At 42.0% G+C, this 21,050-nt stretch overlaps 1 protein-coding gene across 2 annotated transcripts; it reads right to left on the bottom strand.

The window, feature by feature from the left end:
* Positions 1-257: 257 nt before the first annotated feature.
* On the bottom strand, positions 258-20,848 carry LOC141463502 (carbonic anhydrase 2). 2 transcript variants are annotated; one of them, XM_074145951.1, is made up of 7 exons: positions 20,534-20,848; positions 19,742-19,939; positions 7,960-8,078; positions 6,467-6,559; positions 5,608-5,670; positions 4,386-4,541; positions 258-2,061 (listed from the first exon to the last, which is right to left on the bottom strand). In XM_074145951.1, the coding sequence occupies exons 1-7, from the start codon at positions 20,565-20,567 to the stop codon at positions 1,942-1,944; spliced, it is 783 nt and encodes a 260-aa protein (XP_074002052.1). In that variant the 5' UTR covers positions 20,568-20,848; the 3' UTR covers positions 258-1,941. The 2 variants fall into 2 exon arrangements, with proteins under 2 accessions (XP_074002052.1, XP_074002053.1); XM_074145952.1 differs by lacking the exons at positions 19,742-19,939; positions 20,534-20,848 and adding an exon at positions 10,307-10,356 and having other exon boundaries at positions 1,183-2,061.
* Positions 20,849-21,050: the final 202 nt, after the last annotated feature.

Here is a 21,050-nt window from a genome sequence, read left to right as displayed (position 1 = left end):
CTAGAGGTGTAACCTCCCTCATATTGTTTAGGGGACACATGCAGCACTCCGGCCTGTGGGTGACACTTCGAGTCAGGAAAGCACTCAACATGAAGAACCTGAATTAGTCAGCACAGTTGTTACAGGAAGAGACAAGTACCTTCATAGCTCCATTCAGAAAAGCTGAATTTAGAGCAAATGACCTGCAGCAAAGGAACACTATTTTTCTGCTCTGGTTTTGAGGTTTGTTTGTGGCTTTTTTTTTTTTTTTTTTTTTTGGTGGTGGTGGGGTGGTATTTGAAACAGGGAAGCTTTTCGAAGAGGGATATTTGACAGTTTTCTAAAGATGTTTGTACACACTCTGAAAAGGTTTCACTCCTTTAAAGACCTCCTTCCATTTAAAGATCCCAGGGGTTTTAGAACGTAGCCTGCCCAGCTGATATCTTATAAATTACAAAGCTATGGGGGAGGAAGCTCATAATACATTGCCTTAAAAACCAGGACCAGAATCCAATGAGATGAGAGATCTGAAGATGGCTTTTCTCACAACAGCCAGGAGCCTGAAAAGGAGGGTAGCCCCCTGTAGTACTGTTCGGATCCTGTGTATTTAGAACAGATCTATATTTAGGTACCTACTGCATCTGCATTCATGAAAACACAAGAACTCAGTTAGTAAAGATCCAGCAATGGAAATTACTGGAAGTTAACGTCTTGCTCAGCAATTTCTGCTGGAAAGAAAATCTTCTGTTGAAATCATTCATATGATACCGTACTGTGAAGCTAAAGACCAAACACCGGGGATAGAGCCTTGAAAGGTTTAGACCAGTTGGAGAAGAAGACTGAATAGATGTTCTGCATAAAGATAAGACACCTTGCTTTTGGGCTGACACTTAGAGGCAATGTTTAAGCAACTAGTTTGGAGAAGTCCATTGTTCAGTATGATTTTGTTCAAAACTCTTGTGAGGGGATCTTTAATTATGCAGTCAACTTTGATGATAATTTGTAGTGATTGCTCAAAACTAACACTTCCTTCTGTTAACAGAGAACTAGCTAGAGAAAATGTCCTAACACATCCATATAGGTTTGCATTCATCTTCGGTGTCATTGAAGCCAATTCCCAATATACTATATGTTTAGTAATTATGTCTAATAAGCAACAACACAAACATTAGTGACTCCTTTCCTGAATTAAAATGACGTAATGGAAGCAAAAATATAAGTATAGATTTATTAGAGAAGTTATCTAAAATACAATATTATTTTCCTCTTTAAATTAGAGCATATATTATTTCAATGAAAAGATATTTTGTATTATTTCTATGGTAATAACAGCTTTTAAAGATAATACTTAATTTAGGACATTTTTAATTAAAAAAATCCAACACTACCATTAAGACATAATCAAGGTTGTTGATAGCATGGGTAAAAGTGTAAAACGGTCTCAAAAATATTTACATGTCAGTTTCTTAAAATCTAAGTAGTCTAATTCTCAATATTCATTTTGCTTTACTTTCTCAAAATACTTTTTTTTTTCCCCTAAATCATATCTAGATTCTGTATTCCTGTGCTTTTCACAAAGCTTCAAGTTATCGTTAGTTACGTGTACTATCATACCTGTGGATGAGGTTTCTTAAAATGGCTTATTTTGCTATCACCATATCCTCTCCCAAGTACCCAACATACTGTTTGTTATACCAAAGTGTCAGTCGCAGAAATAGTCACCCAAACGCACACAGCCACCACCACCCATTGCCTCCCCCAACACCACACCTTAAGAACCCTTTCCTATTTGGCCAAGAGCCTTTCACATTTCATTAGCTGGCATTGTAGACGCGGAGCGAAAGAAAGAATGGATCTGGGAGACAAGATGTTGCCAGGGCACGCACGGCAAAGGTTTGATTTGTGCTTAGCAAAAGGGGCTCCTCACAAACACAGCAATTTCTAGCACACTCAGGGCCGAGGTTACTGGAAGGAAGCTCTGACTTCTCTGCTCTTCAAAGGCTGACATGGGCGCCAGTTGTCCACCATATGACACACAGGCTCATTCTCAGCGCTGAAGCAAAGGCCACGGAGTTTGCACATCTGTGGAAAAAGGCACAAACATCCTCAAATGCATACTTTTGTTTCAGCAGGACTATTTGAATTATATATCGGGTGTGAGCCAGAGGTACAGCTCAAAGCTTCACCAGCGCTAATGGTCTAGAGATGGCGTCACCACCCACGTGTCTCTGCGTTTCATCCACACCATTTCCTGCCCCTGACACAGGCTCTCCTCTCCACAAAACATCCTAGCAACAAGAACTAAGCAAGCACAGAAAACAGAGACCTAGGCCCCAGCTCCTGTGCACAAAGAGCTGTCTGTCCTTGATCCAGAAACCCTTTCAGAATCCTTTGCAAGTTGTACTGGTTTGGCTCTTTTGAAAGTTGGATTTTTTTGTGTCCAGTCAATATTAAAAAAGTAAAAATTGACCTTACCCTTGGGTCAAATTAAAGCAGGCAAATTAATTCAAGGTATCTAGATTTCCAAATACTGTCAGAGGGAAAACTGTTCCACATCAATGGGAGCACACTGTAAGGTTTTAGTGCTTGCTCCTAAAGTAAAATTGGTGTTTACAGTCTGATGTAGTAAAAGCATCTTGATGTCTAAGTGGGCATCTACAAAAATAAGAAAAAGACTGTGCCAAAATAATAACCCGCCCCAAATGTGATCTCACAGAGATGTCTGGAACCGCTGACAGAAATATTTAGGTGGGATACAGGATTCTGTGTGAGTTGGGCTGCAGGCCAGGCTTTCCCTCATTCAAGGAGGAGGGTCCGCAGCAGTCACCAGCCAGGAGAGGACTTTACCTTCAGGACCGACCAGAACAAAGTTCAGAGCTCAACCTCTGCCAGGAACTGCTGCGTCGCTACAGCAAATGATAACAGGCTCACTACACCCTGCTGTAATAGCCAGCTTTTATCTATCTTTGGAAAACCAATTCAACTTAAACCCACTGTCAATATTCTACTCTATGGTTTCTTGTTTTGATCAGTTTTGGAATGAAAAGGCAAGCTGCCACACACTCTGTTTTGATCTCAAACCCATCTTTGACGTGTTGATGGTAATATGGAAGGGTGTGTGTGGGAGAAACAAGTGGTGTCTTTTACCACTTGTGGGTGGTTAAAGTAGGTGTAGTAGGAAAAACAACTCTATTTTGGTGAATGTGCTCCTGCCCTACAATAAAACCCTATTTGCAAACCTTGGTTTATCAATAGCAATACCAGTAGTTTAAAACAAGTAAACAGTGTCAACTTTAATACTCCCTTGCAGTTTATTAACTGTAATCATTGCTGTAATATTTATTTCCAATCGTTCTTCCTTATCATTTATTCTATCTTTTATTATGTTAAGTCCCACAACAGCTCAGTTGCACTTTTTTTTCCACATCAGTTGAATAACCCCCCTAGAATTATGTGTATATTGTTAGCACGTTTGCCATTCACAAATCCCCAAAGGGATTTAAGAGTTTGAAGGGTAAACTAAAGCCCTTCAGGGCTAGTTTATATTTATAGACTCTAGATTGTATTTATAACTTCCAAGCACAGAGATGCACACCCAAGGATGGAATCTTCCCTCTATGTAATTCATTAATGGATGCTGCAGGAAGCTAGGGCCAGGAGTGATTTAATCTGCACAAAGTCCTTCCTAGTAGGAAGACTCCTATCCTCCTCAAGCTGCTCAACAGAATAGAGGAATTTTTTTAGGCAGCAGACTTCTGGAATCTGCAAGTTCTGCCTCTTCCAAACAATGCAGTTTTGTTACGATCGTCTCAATTCTGTGTGGGATTTCCTGGTCTGTTCTGCTCTGAATAGAACTCGTAAAACGACTTTTGTGTCCTGGAAATGCTGGAAGATCAACCAACCAACTACAGATCTATGGTGCAAGACTGCAGATGCAGAATACATGCTCTTCAGATGCTTGGTAAACCCAGTATTTTCAGGGCAAGTACACCCAGACAGGTGATGTGTGCACATACAGCAAACCTACTGATGCTCACAATACATGCTAGATGAACTCTGTGTGTGCAAATGGTCCTTCCATGCATGCCACAGATTTCCCACATTTTTACCACATGGCAGCTCTAACCAGGTATCTGGAAAGCCTGATTAAGTTTTTTAGAACTCCTGACATTTTCCCTGGACCAAATGCCTTACATTTTACAGCAAACTCTACTTCCACGCACAGAAGCGGAGTACTGCCAGAAGAGGATAACCACTCCAGATACCTATTTTTTTGATGTGTGATGCTAGCTAATGCTCTGCATAGCTCTGCAGTAACATTTCATAGATCAGCAGGAGGGCTGAACCAAAGCAATCCATACGACTCCAGTATACGCACCTACTGGCACCATCCATTGGAGACCTACCTGCTCGGGGCTGACAGTGATGGGCTCCTTCAGAACGTGCCAGATGACACATTCGAGCAGTGGGGGAGTGGTCAATGAGCCAGGGTATGTCCAGTAGTCTCTGCATGCAGGAAGCAGCCCAGTGGGGTCAAAGTTTGTGAAGGAAGCTTGCTTCCCCTACAATAAAGAAAGTAGTTGGGCTAATGTCAGGAGAGAGACCACACACGCATGCTGGGCTTGCAGTAGTAAAGTCTCCTATGGGAAACTCCATGTTTGGAGAAAGGCAGAAAGGGAGTTTGGCATGTAGTGTTGAGTACCTTCGGGTCGAAGGCTTTCAGCAATATATTTCTTACATTATAAGACTTAAAAGACAAATTCCACATTTGAAATGAGAAACAATATGTTCCTTACTCCTAGAGAAACACATTGACCCTGCTTGAACGAACAATGAGTTTTCAGATGCCACATACACTGATTGCACTGGAAACAGAGAACCTGAGAGATCTGTTGGAAATCCTATTGCAGTAAATGGCAATATCCACTTATCCCAAGGGGAGCCTGATGACAAAGATAACAGCGTAGTCTCATTCTTTACTTTTCCTGGCCATTTTGCTTTTTCCTGCACATTTCTCATCAGCACAGGCCTTTAGCCACTATGAAGGCACCTAATTACCCAGGAATTACTTTTAATTTCTCTTTACATACACACTTCAAACAATATTTAAATTACAGACAGTTGTGGGTTTTTTTTCCCCCCTAAGTGTTATATATCCTGATCAAACTTATCTGGACTCCCTCTAGAAACAGCCAAGAGAAGCATGCCCCCTTGGAAGAAGGAAATACATCCCAGACGCAGAGATGAGAAGTACCTTTTGCATCTGTCACCACTGACTAGAAAGGGCACCTAGAAGAGTAGTTTAGATTAGGAAGATGAATCTTACCCTATAATTTAAACGCAATTAAAAGACAGAGAAGCATAGTCACAGAGATAAAAAAAAATGATCACCACACCTAGTATTCCCTGCCCTGTACTGCAACTTCATTTGAATCTTTCGCATTTAAGATTAGAGAAGCATCAGCACTAATGGCAGAAAGGGGTTTGTGTGGTTTGTTTTTGTTTTTTTTTTTAAAAAAAACACTTTTGTACACGTAGCAGACTGGGAAAAAGTAAATAATCTGCTTTCTGGAGAAGAAAACAGTGCAGTTGTGATTGGTGTCGATCAACACAGAGAGCAAATATTACCTTGGTTTGAATGGAGTTCAGAGCATCCACAACTTTCTGTATTTCAGGCTTGGCATTTCCTACCTGTAATACAAACCATGTGAAAAGAAAATAACCATGCACTCTCATGGTACCTTTAGTTTTCTGTTACAGTTCTCGAGGAAGCATTTTATAGTGCATTTTGCTAGCAACGCTTCTTTACATAACAGGACAATTAAAGCAAAAGTGACTGGAACTGTAAGAAGTCTCTGTAAAATCATGCCAGTTGACAGTCAGTACAAGTAGGTCAGCCAAGGACACTGGGCAGAATAAAGTTATTTTCATTTACAGTGTGTGGATTTATTTTTGGCCTTGAGCTGTTCTTTTTTTCATAGAAATCACCCTCCTAATAAAATACAGCCGAGGCCAGGAGAGAATGCACACTGCTGGGGAGCGATCAGCTTTTCCAACTCGCTGTGAAGACAATTCAAGTAAGACAAAATGCTCTGGACATTTAACAATGACAGGAAAAGGAAAATAGGTGTTATTTAGGCTGGTCCTACTGCAGATTCATGCACACATAGCTTTGTCAGTTACGTACATCACCTTGCACTGACAAGAGTTACAGCAGCGTCATTGTCATGGTGAAGGCAAACATGGTGCTATGGGCTCTCCACACTGATGGGTGGCAGTCTCCATTGCTGCTGTACAATTTTTATATGTAGATGGTTTGAGGACAGTAGAGAAAGCCAAGAATTTGGAGAACCATCTAGTTTGCTATGGGTTTATGCAATATAGCATAATGCTGGCTTATTCTACAATTTAGGTTCTTAAGTCACCCTGCAACACAATCAACACACTGGACTCATCCAAATAATACAAAAGAAAAAGTTTAACTAACCTTCATGAAGATGCCTACCACAGCCAAACCATCAGGATGCTTCACAGCTTCAGCAAATTTACCATATTTTACGTTCCAGTGAACAATATGGAGCTAGGAGCAAGAAAACAAGCAGCACTATGAAGATGACATTCCATCAACAATATTTTACAAGTGAGAATGCAGGGAAGTAATTTATTAAACATTAAAAGCAGAGAGTGTTTTACTGCTGAGATTTAAAAACTTTTGTGTACAGTTAAGACTTTGTTGAATCATTCATCTACTTTCAAGTTTCATCTATGCAAAGAGATTTCTGTCGTGCATCTTATTTTGCTTCTCGCTCTTATTCCCAAATGAGTTTTAAATGCAAACTGGCTGCTTCATTCTGCTTTTAGTTTGGTGAAACTCCTGTTATCTTCAGCATGAGTTTTTCCTGCATGCAGCCTGCAGGACTTTGATACAGTATTTTAATGCTATATATCCTGGAGTTCCTATCAACACTGAAAGACATGACTGTCCAGTGTCAGGGAGAAGAGGCATTAGCTACAGATCCGACCTGCAATCTATAGAGTTTTTAAAGAAGCATCCTGACCTGTTCTAAAAAGCCTTTTAAACAAACGTGAAATTAATCTCCAGGTCACGTTAGCCAGGATGTTGCTTTCTTTTTGATTTCTGAGTTATTTCTAATTGAAGTTCATCTGGCTGTTTCCCCATATCTGCAAGTCAAGTCGAGCAAGTAATTATGGTACTGTGAACAGACACAAGGCAACAGCAAGCTCCTCGGTTAAGACAAAGGCTACTTTATCTCATGAAAAAGCAGCACCAATGCATTTGTGGAGCCGTTTCTTTCATCTGTTAATGCAAATCACAGGCTTGTTCAGTCCATGTGCATTTATGAAAGGGTTTTAAGAAGTCTGTCACAGCATCACAGATTTCTAAACAGGGGACAAGAGAAGGTAGGATGCAAAGCATTAAGTCACTCCCATTTCTGTAAGGAGACTGTAATAGGTCCAAGGGACATCTGGAATCTTAAGGATATTACGAATTGTGCCTGCGAAGTCTCACTTTGCTACATGCCCTCTTCACAGCTCCCTTTGTTTCTTTGCTACCAAAAGATGAAAGGGTCTGCCCCCAAATTATTCTGTTGTTTATCTAAATGTCTCTGATGTTACAAATTGAAGCCAGGAAAAGGGGATGTGCAAGTACAGAGGTGCTGCGATTCTGTTTCTTCGCAAGTCATGGAGAAAGTGGGGAAAAAAACCCAGGGATAATTAATGTGGGTTTTTCTGCTTCTGTAGTCTCTTTGACATGAATTAGTCCTCCAATTCTAATCTCTGCGGTTGCAGGGAATAGGTCCTGAGGTGGCATTGTACCAGTATCTTCTACGGTAACCCCTACGATCTCCTGCCCTATGAAGATTTGTAGGGAAGCTGCTACCACGGTGGAAAAGTTTAAATAAATAAATGAATACATCATTATACACAGAAGACCAGAAAATGTAAAGCACATCCTACCTCTGCATCATACATCACACCATCCACAGTGTGCTCAGACCCTTGGCCCTCACAGGACCCCCAGTGAATGTGAAACTGTGCCAGCCTGTAGACTCCATCCAGCGCCCCTCCTTGCAGCACTGCAAAGCAAAGAGACTCCATTAGCATCTTCCATAACCTTTGGCTATCGAGTCTCACTTCAGGCTGGAACGTCCATCTCAAGTCTTCCAAGTGAATGAGAGTTCATTGCTCTGCATGCTGCCATGCTACTCCAGATCATCCTCCACGGTACATCGCTGCAATATGCCAGAAATCAATAATAAACATATAAAACCATAAGTGACTTTACCGTGAGTGTCTCATCGGCAACTTTAACAGGCATGCTAGTACTACAGGTGACAAGGGGAGAGCTAATGATGTAACTTTTCTGTCACAAAATAAATAAAAGGCCAAGAATAGGCATTGCAAGAGGCCCCTATAGAGTTATTCTATGAAAGTACACTCAAAGACCAAATCATCTTTCACTTACTAATGTACTCTGCCCCTTCGTTTTAGATACTTTATCCATTTAGGCCTTAATCCTGCAAATCCCAGGGTGGATTGGATGGAGCAAAATGCTTTTTGGTGCAAATTAAACCCAAACACCCGTTAGCCAGGGGCTGCAGCAAGGTAAAGCCCCAGGCAGGGTGTAAGGCATGGCAGAGATGCCAGTGCAAGTCTCTTGTCCCTCCCATCCTTTACTCCTCAAGAATGAGTTTGGAAAAATGGTGGTGAGAATGGCAATGCCTGCAGAGGCACTTTTTTTTTTTTCTTCTTTTTTTAAATCTGGAAGCAAGAGGCATTTACTTATGCTCTCCGCTGTCTGCCATTACACACTTTCAGTTACACAGGAGCGAGTTCCCCTGAGCTCCCTTATTCCGCTCCTTCATTTTAACCTCGCGTTTAAACTGTGGCCAACCACCATTATGATACGCAGGATCAAGCCCTATGGCTGCAAAATGCTCAAGGCACAGGCAATGTCTCCTCCAGCGCGGCATAAAGCACAGAACAATAACAAATAGTTCCATTAAATAGAGCTATTTATCTAAGTTATTAGAGCAAGGTTTCACACTGGTTTGTGGTTTGTTGGTTGTTTTTTTTTTTTTCCTAAGCGTCTCGAATTCACAATTAAACTTTTAAGATGCAGATATTTAAAAATAAAAAAAAAATTAAAATGTAATTTGAAGTGTTATGTATCTTAGAGATCAATTTCTCTCTATATATACACATAAATATATATACCTAAAATAAAGTGACAGAAAAGTGTTGACATCAGATATTACATACAAGTGTGCTCTGTGTTTGTGCCACAAACAAAATGGTGCTGTGGAATAAAGATGTTTTCCATTCAGTCTGCAATTTGTCTAGACACTATCACAACATGTGCATGTGTGGAAAATATACATCAAATGCAGATAGGAAAAGGTCACTGTCTGTTCAGGTTTGACTAATTCTGATTATACGCAAGCATGGACAACAATGGCCGTGGATACTTGGCAATGGGGAACTCAAAGTGGTGAAAAGGATTTCACTAAAAAAACTGAAAGTTAAATATAAGATTTATATAAAACACATTAGTTTCCACTGGTGTGCCTTACACATGCAAAATTTGGGTTCAGGGGACAAATTTAGTATTTGCCTGGGACTCCTTCTTTGGTAAGTATATTTAGAAATATGTATGTCGGGAGACTTCTATTTCAAAAATGTAAATGTATGTTCCACTGAGCTATTTGTAATTTCCGATACACTGAACAGCCAACAGACCAAGACTTGCCCTACCTACTGCCAAACTATGTGATACAAAGAAGAATGGCTACTTAAAGCAATTAAATAGGAACATATCTTATTCTACTTTTATGTTTCTGCATGTGCTAGTTGCCAAGAAGCATAACTGTTTCAAGTACAGGACTACAAAACAGAATACTTTTTTTTCCAGAATGGCGACTGCAAACGTGCATTAGCTCCTTCTGAAAATGAAGTGATTGGTTGCTACGCCTTTACAGATGCAAAAATCATTTAATCCACACAATATCATGTTTCATTTAAAAAATGATGCCATGGAGCTGCAATGTTTCAGTTTCAGTTCCTTTGGCTAATGGACTTGCTGCTTGTAGCAGGTACAAACGGACTGAGGTTCCACCATTCCTCAACCCCAGAAAGCACTAGCGCAGCACAGATTAATTTGCCAGTATTAATTGATGGAAAGCATGCTGAAAAGCAGAACCATGCAATCTTCTTAAATCCATTTGCAGTGTTATTTCTGTATAGCTTGCTATAGTCTCGTAAAACTCAAAAGATGCAGAAAAATCTCTTTGTGGTTTTTGCTTACTTTTTTCATTCTGTGGTTCTCAAATCCAGCACTAGCTTATTTTGACTCACAGCAGAGCATTCAAAGAAAGTAATAATTAGATTAGTGTAAATGAATACAAATTCAGCAGGCTTAATTACAGAACAGCTCTTCTTCTTCTAGCCTACATTAAGCAGTTTTTTTTTTCATACTTCTCAGCCTTTTCAAAGAAATAAAATTTAAAATTAACACTTAAAAGGCAAAGTAGAAGTGTTAGAGCTTCAGTTTTTTTTCCCCCGTGTAAGCTTTTTAAACTATGAATAAATGCCAGGAGCATTTGCCAAGTAAAAGTTGAGAATCAGAGCAACATTCACACTGGGAACTTCCCTGTCCTGTGTGCCATGAACATTGATTCACGCTACACTGATGACAGAAGCCCAACCTTTCCATCCCCTTTTTTTGAGGGATGGGGAAATTCTGATCCGTATTTGAGCATCTCCTTGTTAGCTCCCCTCCTATTGAAATTGGCATTAGCGTACACCATCCTGGAAATACGTATGTATTTGCTACATAGCACAGCTTCGGATGCAAGGTGAAGCCAGCACCATCCAACCCAGGAAACACATAAACACATTCTTTTCTTACAGGTTCATCCTACTCAACTCAATCTCCATCAGTAACCTGGTCTCCACAGATGTGTAACAGCCCACGAGGTCACAGCTTGAAAATGCAACTTTTTTTTTCCCCCCCTACTGGACAGTTATTTGAAAGCTTACAACGAGACAAATCTGGAGCCACTTTGCTTAGATTAAAAAGTGGTAACTCTTTCCAACCTTCTACACTCTACCGGAGAAGTTACAGTAGTAACATCCAGTAATTACACTGCACTGCTATTAAATGATCTCACAACATTTTCTAAATTAGGCGAATATAAGTATTAGCAGCACTAATTTCGAAAGTCAAATAACCCCACAAACTCTTCTATTTATGTCTGTGGGATTTCTTGGATAAAGAAGGTGAACTCGATTTGTCTCCATTACACTTTCTCAGGATATTCGGAAACACAGAGAACTTGCAGGCCATTTCGCTGCATCTGGGACAGCTGTTTACGGAGGCCACACTTCGCTGTTCTATGTAAAGACAAGTCACCAGGTGGTCACCTTTCCCACACAGAAAGGGATAGCTCTGTAAAAAATACTGTGGACCACTTCATACCTTTTTTTCCAGGAATTGGCAGCATCCACAGCAAATTTTGTGCAGTAATACTGTGGAATTACTGTTAATTACTTACCACCCACAGGATGTTTTCTCTATGCAGAGCAGGAGACTACTAAATCTCATCAAGGCAATAAGCCTATCAAAGAAGTAATCAAAACGGCTGAACTAAAAGATCGTTTCATGAGTTCGAATGAAGTCCTTCCTGTCATACAAATTAGTGGGGTAAGAAAAATACCCCTCTAAAGTTTGTTACTCCGAGAAAGTGCAGAATGAGAAAGTGTTCTTCAAATGGAAACCACTGACAGCAAAGCCTCTTCCAGCAGCTGAAATAACGTGTTCACTACAGGATGATGGATTGCCAGAGATGAAAACTTAAGAAATTTAGTTCTATTTGAGGTTCCACCAAACAAACACCTAGCAGCGTGTCATTTCAAGGATCTACCTTTGAGGACAGCCCTCTTACACACACATTGCTTTGGCACAAAGAGAACCATGATTTTGTTTCAGCCTACAGTAGCCGTGCAAGTGTATAGGACCTTGTAGGTATATGTAAATATATGCATAGTATATACATTAATGTTAATGTTCTGTAAGCTTTTGTGTATACACAGACATCTGTATGACAGAAAACAGGCCTTGAGGAGACAAAGTAGATGAAGCATTACTTGAGAAAAAAAAATAAATATATATATATATCGAGCACCATGCACTATTAATGGCACAAAAAAGGCTCTTATGAGGATGCTCAGGGATTAGCCTTGTGTTCTTATGCAAGGATGGGCTTCCCTGTCTGACAGACTAAAGAGTTCAGTTAGGGTAAGCTGTCACTTCTGTGAAACGTGGAGCACGTAGCGTCACATTTTGTGAGATGTTTCCTTCTTTATGTTATCTCTTTCAGACATTCCTCCTAGGACGCTGTATCACGACAGGCAAGAGAGCAAGACAGCACGCAAGCATCTGACCGTAGGGATCATATTTGCAGAAAACATCTGCAGTAGGTTTCACCAAGAAAAAAACTACGTAATTGGTATCTCAAAAGAAAAAAAAAAACCACCCTACTCTGACCTCGGTAGGGGGTTAGCCTGATAAGGCAACAAGGGTGTTCCACAGAGATAGACCAGAATGAAACATCTGCCAAAAAGCAGCAGGTCTGCAGACGTGTCTATCGGCAGCAGGTCAGTGATTCTGATTCACCTCAGCTGAACTATTTCGTTCAGACCGGGTATCAGCCAGAGAGGCTCTGACCTGCTGAAGGATACAAAGTCATTTAGGTTCTTAATTTTCCTCCCACTCCCTGGGACCAAGGGAATTTATTTCTCATGTAGTCTCTTAAATGGAGATTCTGAGAGTCGTGAGGTGCTGTACTGAGATCCTGATCAGCCTTCAAGCCTCGTGTTTCACACTGCATGAGCTGACAGTGACTTAAAAGGAATAAAGTCCTAAGTATTAAAATTCTTTTAAAATTAACAATTGGATTAATTTCTGGGGGTAATAGCTATATCACTAGTCTCAGTGGCTGCTTACAGAACTGAAAATTGTGTATGGGACACGGTGCTCATACTATATTGAGATCTAATGAAGGATGAACAGACTTAAGGTGCGAGCAGCAGTCCCTCATGCCTACAAGTAAATGAACAAATACATCAGCTGGGAAGAGTAGTCATGGTGACATGTGGCACACAGCTTCATTATGTCTTAAAAAGAGGCTTTTCCACGTAGCTCTACCTGATAACAGCTGACTAGTTTCTCCTGGTTTTGCACTAAAAGCACCTCTAGAGGAGGTATTTGGAAGGAGGGAAGGAAGTTGCCAGGACTGTTAAACACAAAATCCATGCCAAATTTCTGCCCAGAAGTTGCACGTTAAAAAAAAAAAAAAAGTTGAAATAAGCAAAGAAGGGCACTTTTGGGCTCTGTAAAGAAATGAAGGCTTGAAACACGCAGGACTGATCCGAAGCCCTCTCATCTTCCCTTCCAGTTCCTGGAAGCACCAGAACTATTCTCAAGTCACCTGCTTTCATATCCTTTGCAGCTTCTGGTGACCCCAGTTCACTAGGGAAATGACTTAATGATCAGACACCCTCTGGGACCTCCGACTTTCTAGTCAAGCACTGCACAAAATACTTGCGACACATGGGCAGGTGCCTGAATACTGTAAGCTATAAGCAATTAGTTCCCTGACTTACGATTCAGAAGAGTCAGCACATTGAAGGTCCACAATGCAGCGTAACCTAAAGTTATCCACGACTGTATACTGCTAACTTGCAATAATATACTGGCATAGCTAATGTTACATCTTCGGAGCTGAGAACCCTAAAAATAGTCCAGTGGCAGTGACTTGGATTAAAAATTGTGCCTTAAGGTCAACTGACCTGCGTGTTTCTTCCTCAGTTTACCTGCTGAGGCAGAAATATAGGAAAAGAGCAACAGTGGCAGAACATTCAGAGCAACACACTGCCAACCAAGGAGCGCTAATTATGTTGAATAACAAATACAACAAAATAAATTGGTTTGTTTACAGCAAGTCATAATTCAAGACAGTTAAAGCTTCCTCATTCATATTTACAATTATATTTGCCAACATATTTGATTACAACTACTGAAAGTGTCCCAAGGGGTGCTAGTTCCAAGGTCAATACAGTATTTTCATTTCCCTAGGTCTCCTCATAATTTTAAGTTCCACTATGATTGAATATCTGCAAAAAGTGTCAGATTTATTTGGGACTCTGTACTGGATTTCAATATTATCTTTATCTCAGCAGCAATATTAATAATTAAGGGACTCAGCCATCAGAGAAGTTACCAGAACACTTAGTAATGTCTCTAGAGTCTTACACCATAGTTGCAATTCACTTCTGTCACATTCTACAGCTAAGATATGTTATTATAATATTCTTGTTACGGAATAAATTAATTGCTGATTGACTTAAAATCATAGAATCATTTTGGTTGGAAAAGACCTTTAAGATCATCAAGTCCAACTGTTACCCTAGCCCTGCCAAGTTACTACTAAATCATGTCTCTCAGCACCACATCTACAAGTCTTTTAAATAACCTCCAGGGACGGTGACTCAACCACTCTCCTAAGAAGCTTGTTCCAATGCTTGGTAACACTTTCACTGAAGAAATGTTTCCTAATATCCAATCTAAACCTCCCCTGGCACAACTTGAGGCCACTTCCTCTTGTCCTATCACCTGTGACTTGGGAGAAGAGGCCAACCCCCACCTCACTACATCCTCCTTTCAGGTAGCTGTAGAGAGCGAGAAGGTCTCCCCTCAGCCTCCTTTTCTCCAGGCTGAACACCCCCAGCTCCCTCAGCCGCTCCTCATAAGACCTGTTCTCCAGACCCTTCACCAGCTTCGTTACCCTTCTTTGGAGAGGCTCCAGCACCTCAATGCCTTTCTTGTAGTGAGGGGCCCAAAACCGGACACAGCACTCGAGGTGCACCCTTGCCAGTACGAGTACAGGGGGACAAACACTTCCCCAGTCCTGCTGGCCACACTATTCCTGAGACAAGTTGGGATGCTGTTGGCCTTCTTGGCCACCTGGGCACACTGCTAGATCATATTCAGCTGGCTGTCGAACCAACACCCCCAGGTCCTTTTCCATCGGGCAGCTCTCCTGCCATTCTTCCCCCAGCCTGTAGTGCTGCATGGGGTTGGTGTGACCCAAGTGCAGGACCCAGCACTTCGTCTTGTCAAAACTCATCGCATTGGCCTCGGCCCATCGATCCAGCCTGTCCAGATCCCTCTGGAGAGCCTTCCTACCCTCAAGCAGGTCGACATTCCTGCCCAACTTGGTGTCCTCTGCAAACTTACTGAGGGTGCACTCGATCCCCTCATCCAGATCATTGACAAAGATAATGAACAGGTTGCCCAGGGAAGCTGTGGATGCCCCATCCCTGGAGGTGTTCAAGGCCAGGCTGAATGGGGCTTTGAGAAACCTGCTCTAGTGGAGGTGTCCTTGCCCGTGGCAGGGGGGTTGGAACTGGATGATCTTTAAGGTCCCTTCCAACCCAAACCATTCTATGATTCTACATTAAAGAGAACTGGCCCCAATACTGAGCCTTGGGGGACACCACTTGTGACCAGCCACCAACTGGCTTTACCTCCATTCACCACATCTCCTTGGGCCTGGCCATCCAGAAACTGTCTTACCCCGTGAAGAGTATGCCCATCCAAGCTATGAGCAGCCAGTTCTTCCTTTAAGCTCATCATACACATGATTAGAAAATACTGATACAGCGCCTACTGCTGTGAGAATTCCCCATTTGAATTTCAGGTTTTAGGTGAATCCTGAGAAGTTTTCTGGGACAGTTACATAGAGGACACATTGCAAGTACACTGCAAAATCTTCTTTTGGGGTCTTGAGGCTTTCTTGATGCAAGTCACTTCCTGTGGTTTTACAGCTCTGAGAAGCTGCTGCTTACTTCTGTCTCTTAAAGTGCCTGAGACTCTATGCTTATCTTTACGGCAGACTACAAAGCGTTTATATGACAAAATTAGTACCCTTAATGAGACACTCCTTTGCTATAAAGTTCCCAAAATAAGGTCCATTATTGTAATTTAACAGTAATCAGCACCATTTGCTTCACTCATATGTGGAGGGTCAGATCCCAGGATACAAGAGCAGATGAACCTGCATTTTTAGTTTTATTCCTAGTGACACTCTCATCATAATGAATTATTGTTTTTAAAGTTATAGAAATTTTAAAGATGAATGCCTACAAATACTTGAACTTTCACCATTACTAAAAGACAGTGGACGTGACCGCTAAGAAGGCAACTGCAAGAACTGTAGGAGAAGAGAACCTAAGCAACAACTGGAAGTTCACTGTTTGCTTTCTGCATACAAGTCCAAGAACGCATTCCTAAAGACTTCAAGGAAACAAGACAGAAGGCGTTATTTTAGCTAAGAGAAAATCCTGGAATTTTAGTAAACAAAACAAGGGTTCACAAACATGGCAATGCTGGCTTGCGAATTTTCCTTCTGTACACCATTTCTACCAACTGGCAACTGTGAGATATGAAAGGGATTCACTTCAGGAACTGATTGAGCCTTTAGAAGTTTATTCTGGAATATAACAGCTGTCACGTAGCCCAAGAAATTCGAAGGTTGTACTACAAGAATTGAAATTTCCATTTGGGAGTATGGGGGGTGATGGCTTAGGAAGAGGTTTTTTCTAAGTGTGCTTAGTAACATCTAAGCATATCTAATAAAATTAACAAGGAAATAGAAGCAAGTCAGGTTCTGAAGCTATCACAAAGACTTTAACATCCTTTCTCTATTAAGACATCATCATAAGAGAAAACTGTATAGGTCACAGGCATAATTACAACCCTAATCAAGAGTTATATCTATAAAGCTCCACCTACTAGTAAAGAGATCTTCTAAAAGCAGAGAAGAAAGCACTCTTCTGTGAAGATACATCACATAAATTGCACATAGATTATTTTTGTTTAAAAAGTTAAACTTTTATTTTACATCCTTACTATGCTAAAGAATATAGATGGGATATCACTTTAAGAAATCCTATTTTTTCTTTTAGGTTTTTACCGATATGGGCAGAAGCTTTATACTACGTATTTTTGTACACACACAAATAACGTAACAAATATACGCTTGGGAGGAAGAGCCTTTTGTTTGGGGGAAAAATATTTTATATCAAAGTTTTGATTATTCTGGTATCTACTTGTTGTTAACTGTGATCAACAGTATTCACATTACATATTTTCTGAATCAAAGAAATAAGGAACAGCTACTTCAAAATACATGTTTGGATAAAACTATTTGAACTTTCTTATCTATTTTTATTATACTATTACTACCTCTACTTTTTATTGCAAGAGCTCATTTTACATACCCCAAAGAACAGGAGTCAAACAGACATTAATACCTAGAATTGCTGTTCAGTTTACTTAAGTGTCATTGGTTACGAGCCTGAAGACACTTAAAGAATGGATCTACTTCTTTGTTTGTGAATAATCTTCACGACACGCACGCAATGATCTTGCTACTTCATTTTGCACTCACTACCCCAGATAATTCATTACTGCATACGGGAAGGAGCACGCACTATAGCCCGTGGGATGTATTTTACAGGATTTTGTAAAATATTGCTTCATTATCTTCTGTAAGTCACATAATTTCACATAGTTTCTTTTTCTGACTGTTGCGTGATGTCTAACCAAGACTTTGGGACACGCGTTGCAAATTCAGAAATAGGAGTGAATCAAGCACAACCAAGTCAGACAGCTCTATTTTGTGTAAGGAAAGTAGGTTACCTAGTTAACTGCATACAAATGAAGCCATTAAGTGTGCTGCCAGGTAGATTCTATGCACTTTAATTTTCAATAGTAAATGTGATACTGAAGGATCTACCCTTACCTGGCCTCATAGAGATCTGTTTAATGCTTTTTTTTTTTTCTTTTCTAAAGAATAATCAACTTCTGATTCACTAATAGAGCTACTGAGAACGTTTCTACTTGCATCTCCTATCCTCCCACTCTGAAAGCTGTGTCACTGCATATCTGTCAGAGGATCCCTGTCACAGATGTTCTGGTTCTGCACCGACTTTTCTCAGAAAAAGCATTCTTCCTACAGACATTTCTTTCGATTATTATATGTTCCTGCCATTTTTTCCTCCCAAGTTAGCAAATACAACCTGATTTTTCACAGCCTTTCCAAACTTATGCACATACTAAGTGAACACATAATAGTTTTGTTTTACTGTGAAGACCTGAACCTGTTTCCTTAGAGCTCAGCAGCAGCAGACTCAGCAGCATGCCGTCTGGTGAAAAGATAATCCCTTTTTTTTTTTTTTGTACTCCGAATCATTTACCTCATTCCACATGACACTTAAATGAACATGCATTCAGCTCCTTCAGCTCCTCAGTGCTGAAAATGCACCGAGAAAAATAAACACCAAGAAGTCAGAATACCTTTCTCCTTTTTTTTCTTTAAACCGTACAAATGCTAATATGGATGCTCTAAATTATACACGGACCCACGTGTACTTATACAACTGTGAACACTTACAGCTGACCACTTAATATGGATCAGTACAAAGGCTATAATTAAAATACAAAGTCAAATTCTTAGTGCAATAGTGAACGTCTGTTATACTTTCATACTGCATTTTATACTGTTACACTATTACCTGCAAACAGCCCGCCCGCCCCCCCCCCCCCCCCCCCCCAATTTTTAATAGGCATTTATTATTTGTTTTCAGCACCATTTCCTAAATGACATTGCTAACAAAAAGCTCAGGAAAAACAGGGCACTTGCTCAAGCAAGTTAAATCAGGCACTGCCTAGAGAAGGCAGTGACTTACAATGGGATTGGTTTTGCTGTCTAAATTAAAAATAGAGGCACATTCATTGTAGCAGGGTGATGATTTCTGCAAATTCAGCCAGCTGAAAAACTACAATCAAAGACAAGCTACAACCCCCTTGTTGCAACTGTCCATCAATGCGGCCATTCCTTCCAGTAAGGATTAGTAAAGGGTTTGCAGGATGCGGTGCTTAATTTCACCGTACACCAAGATGAACAGTAAGATGCTGTGGAATGATTGCCTGCTAGCAAATTTTGAAGGAATGTGTCAGATATATTATCTTTATCTAGGAAGCCCAGCGTCAAGAAACGTCAGGGATAATACTTGTTTAAATTATGAAAGAACAAAGAGGTATTTTCTAATCATTCCTCTGTTCCTGTACTAACCTGGGAGCATACTGGCTTCAGAAATATGAAATAATATTTTGATAACCAAAGAAACTATTTCCAAACTATTTCCACTTCAAGTTGTGAACTGTAATCCTTTGTTATTCTAAGGACAATTTCCTCCTATGATGTATTTTACCTTTTGTTTTAACTGTTTGGTCGACAGCTTGTGATGAGATACACCTAAAATTGTTCTCGTCAAATAATCATTAATTTTTTTTTTTTTTTTTTTCACTCCACAGCTGAGCCCTTATCCAAACCCTTCTGATCTAAACAAACATAAAGCAATTAACTTCTCTGGAGTTTAGAGCAGGAGAGCTCCAAACTGCCCAGAGAGGCTTAGTTTTCTTCTAACAGGAGCTCAGCTTTTAGCCTCAAGGAGCTGCGTGGGATGCTAAATCCCTAAGGGCTGAATCCCAACCTTACCGAAACCAAAACACTTTGGTATTTTTTTTGTCTTTTAAAAAACCCTATGGCCTCAGTAGAGATTTTAGCAGCAGCTTCTCCCACCTCTACCCGTGCACACAAAGATGAGGTCTCACCTGACTTGTCGGAAGAATCATCAAACTCCACATTGAAGGAGTGCCCGTTGTTGACGATGTTTCTAGCGGTGCTGGCATCGTAACTGAAGCTGAGAGGCTTCAGAGAGGAGTCGTACTTGGCCGACTTGCTGCTAATGGCAATAGGGGACTGGCGCTCTCCATTGGCGATGGGGAAGTGCTCATGCCAGTGAGCGGGTCCTGCAAGACAGCATTCAGCGGCTCAGTGGGAAAAGACACGAGGCTCGGGGGACAGAAGTGACAACCCTCACTTTAGAAACCGGGATGTTTTAACGCTAGCATCATGATGTGCATCGCAGCACACAGCATCACGCCCCACCTGTGCGGGCTGAGGGTGCTGGCAACACAGATGAGGGGAAACCCCACCTGGGGACCAAGGCAGGGACCCGGCAGTCCCTGAGCCTTGGAGGCTGAGGCTGGGGTTTTACCGGGGCGTCCTTCTAGAGGCCACCCCGTCCTGCTTGGAGCAGCGCCCCGTCCGTCCTCCCCTCTTCCTTGCTGCGTGACCCGAGTAAAGGAACGACAGTAGGGAAACCAGGAGATGCTCCAGGCAAAACCTCGCGGCGCGCCTGGCTCGCCGCTCGGGCGCAGGTGGCATCTCAAGGTTAAAAAAAAAATAAAAAAGGGAAAAAAAAAAAAATAATAAATAAAAAGCGCCACCGAGCTCGTTCCCGCTCCGGGCAAGGGCTCGGTGCGACGCGCAGCCGGCACGTCCCGGGGAGCTGCCGGCAGGTGTCCCGCACCGCACCGCACCGCACGCCGCCGGGCACTCACCGTCCTGGCTGCCGTAACCCCAGTGGTGGGACATGGTGCGCGGCCCGGCGGCGGAGGCTGTCGCAGCGCCGTGGCCCCGCCGCGCTCTCAAGGGCTTTTATAGGCTCCCGCCAACTCCATGCCCTTCTCCGCGGCCGGAGGAAGGGGTGGGGAGCGCGGACGGGGGCGGAGGGAGACTCCGCTGGGGGGCGGAGAGAACCGTCCCTTATAATCCGCGTTCGACCGCGGCCGCGGAGCTGCGGCGGGCCCGGCCGGCGGCGTCCCCGGGAGCCGGGCGGCCTCGGCCCTCGCTCTCTGCCTCCCTCCCTGTTCGCTTCCCCCTTCCCCCCCCGCCCCCCCGGCATTGCGCACCTGCGGGCGCTGCGCGGGGCGCTGCGGAGCGCCGTGACCTTGCGGGTTGCCGGCGGGCCGGTGTCGGGCGGGTGTGTGTGTGCGTGTGTGTGTGTACGTGCGTGTGCGGGGACGGGCACGGCGGTCTCCTGCTGCTCCCTGCTGGGGCTAGCGGGGAAAGGCTCGG

This window comes from Numenius arquata, chromosome 3 (assembly GCF_964106895.1).
Source record: "Numenius arquata chromosome 3, bNumArq3.hap1.1, whole genome shotgun sequence".
Lineage (NCBI taxonomy): Eukaryota > Metazoa > Chordata > Aves > Charadriiformes > Scolopacidae > Numenius > Numenius arquata.
This window is presented reverse-complemented; position numbering and strand designations above follow the sequence as displayed.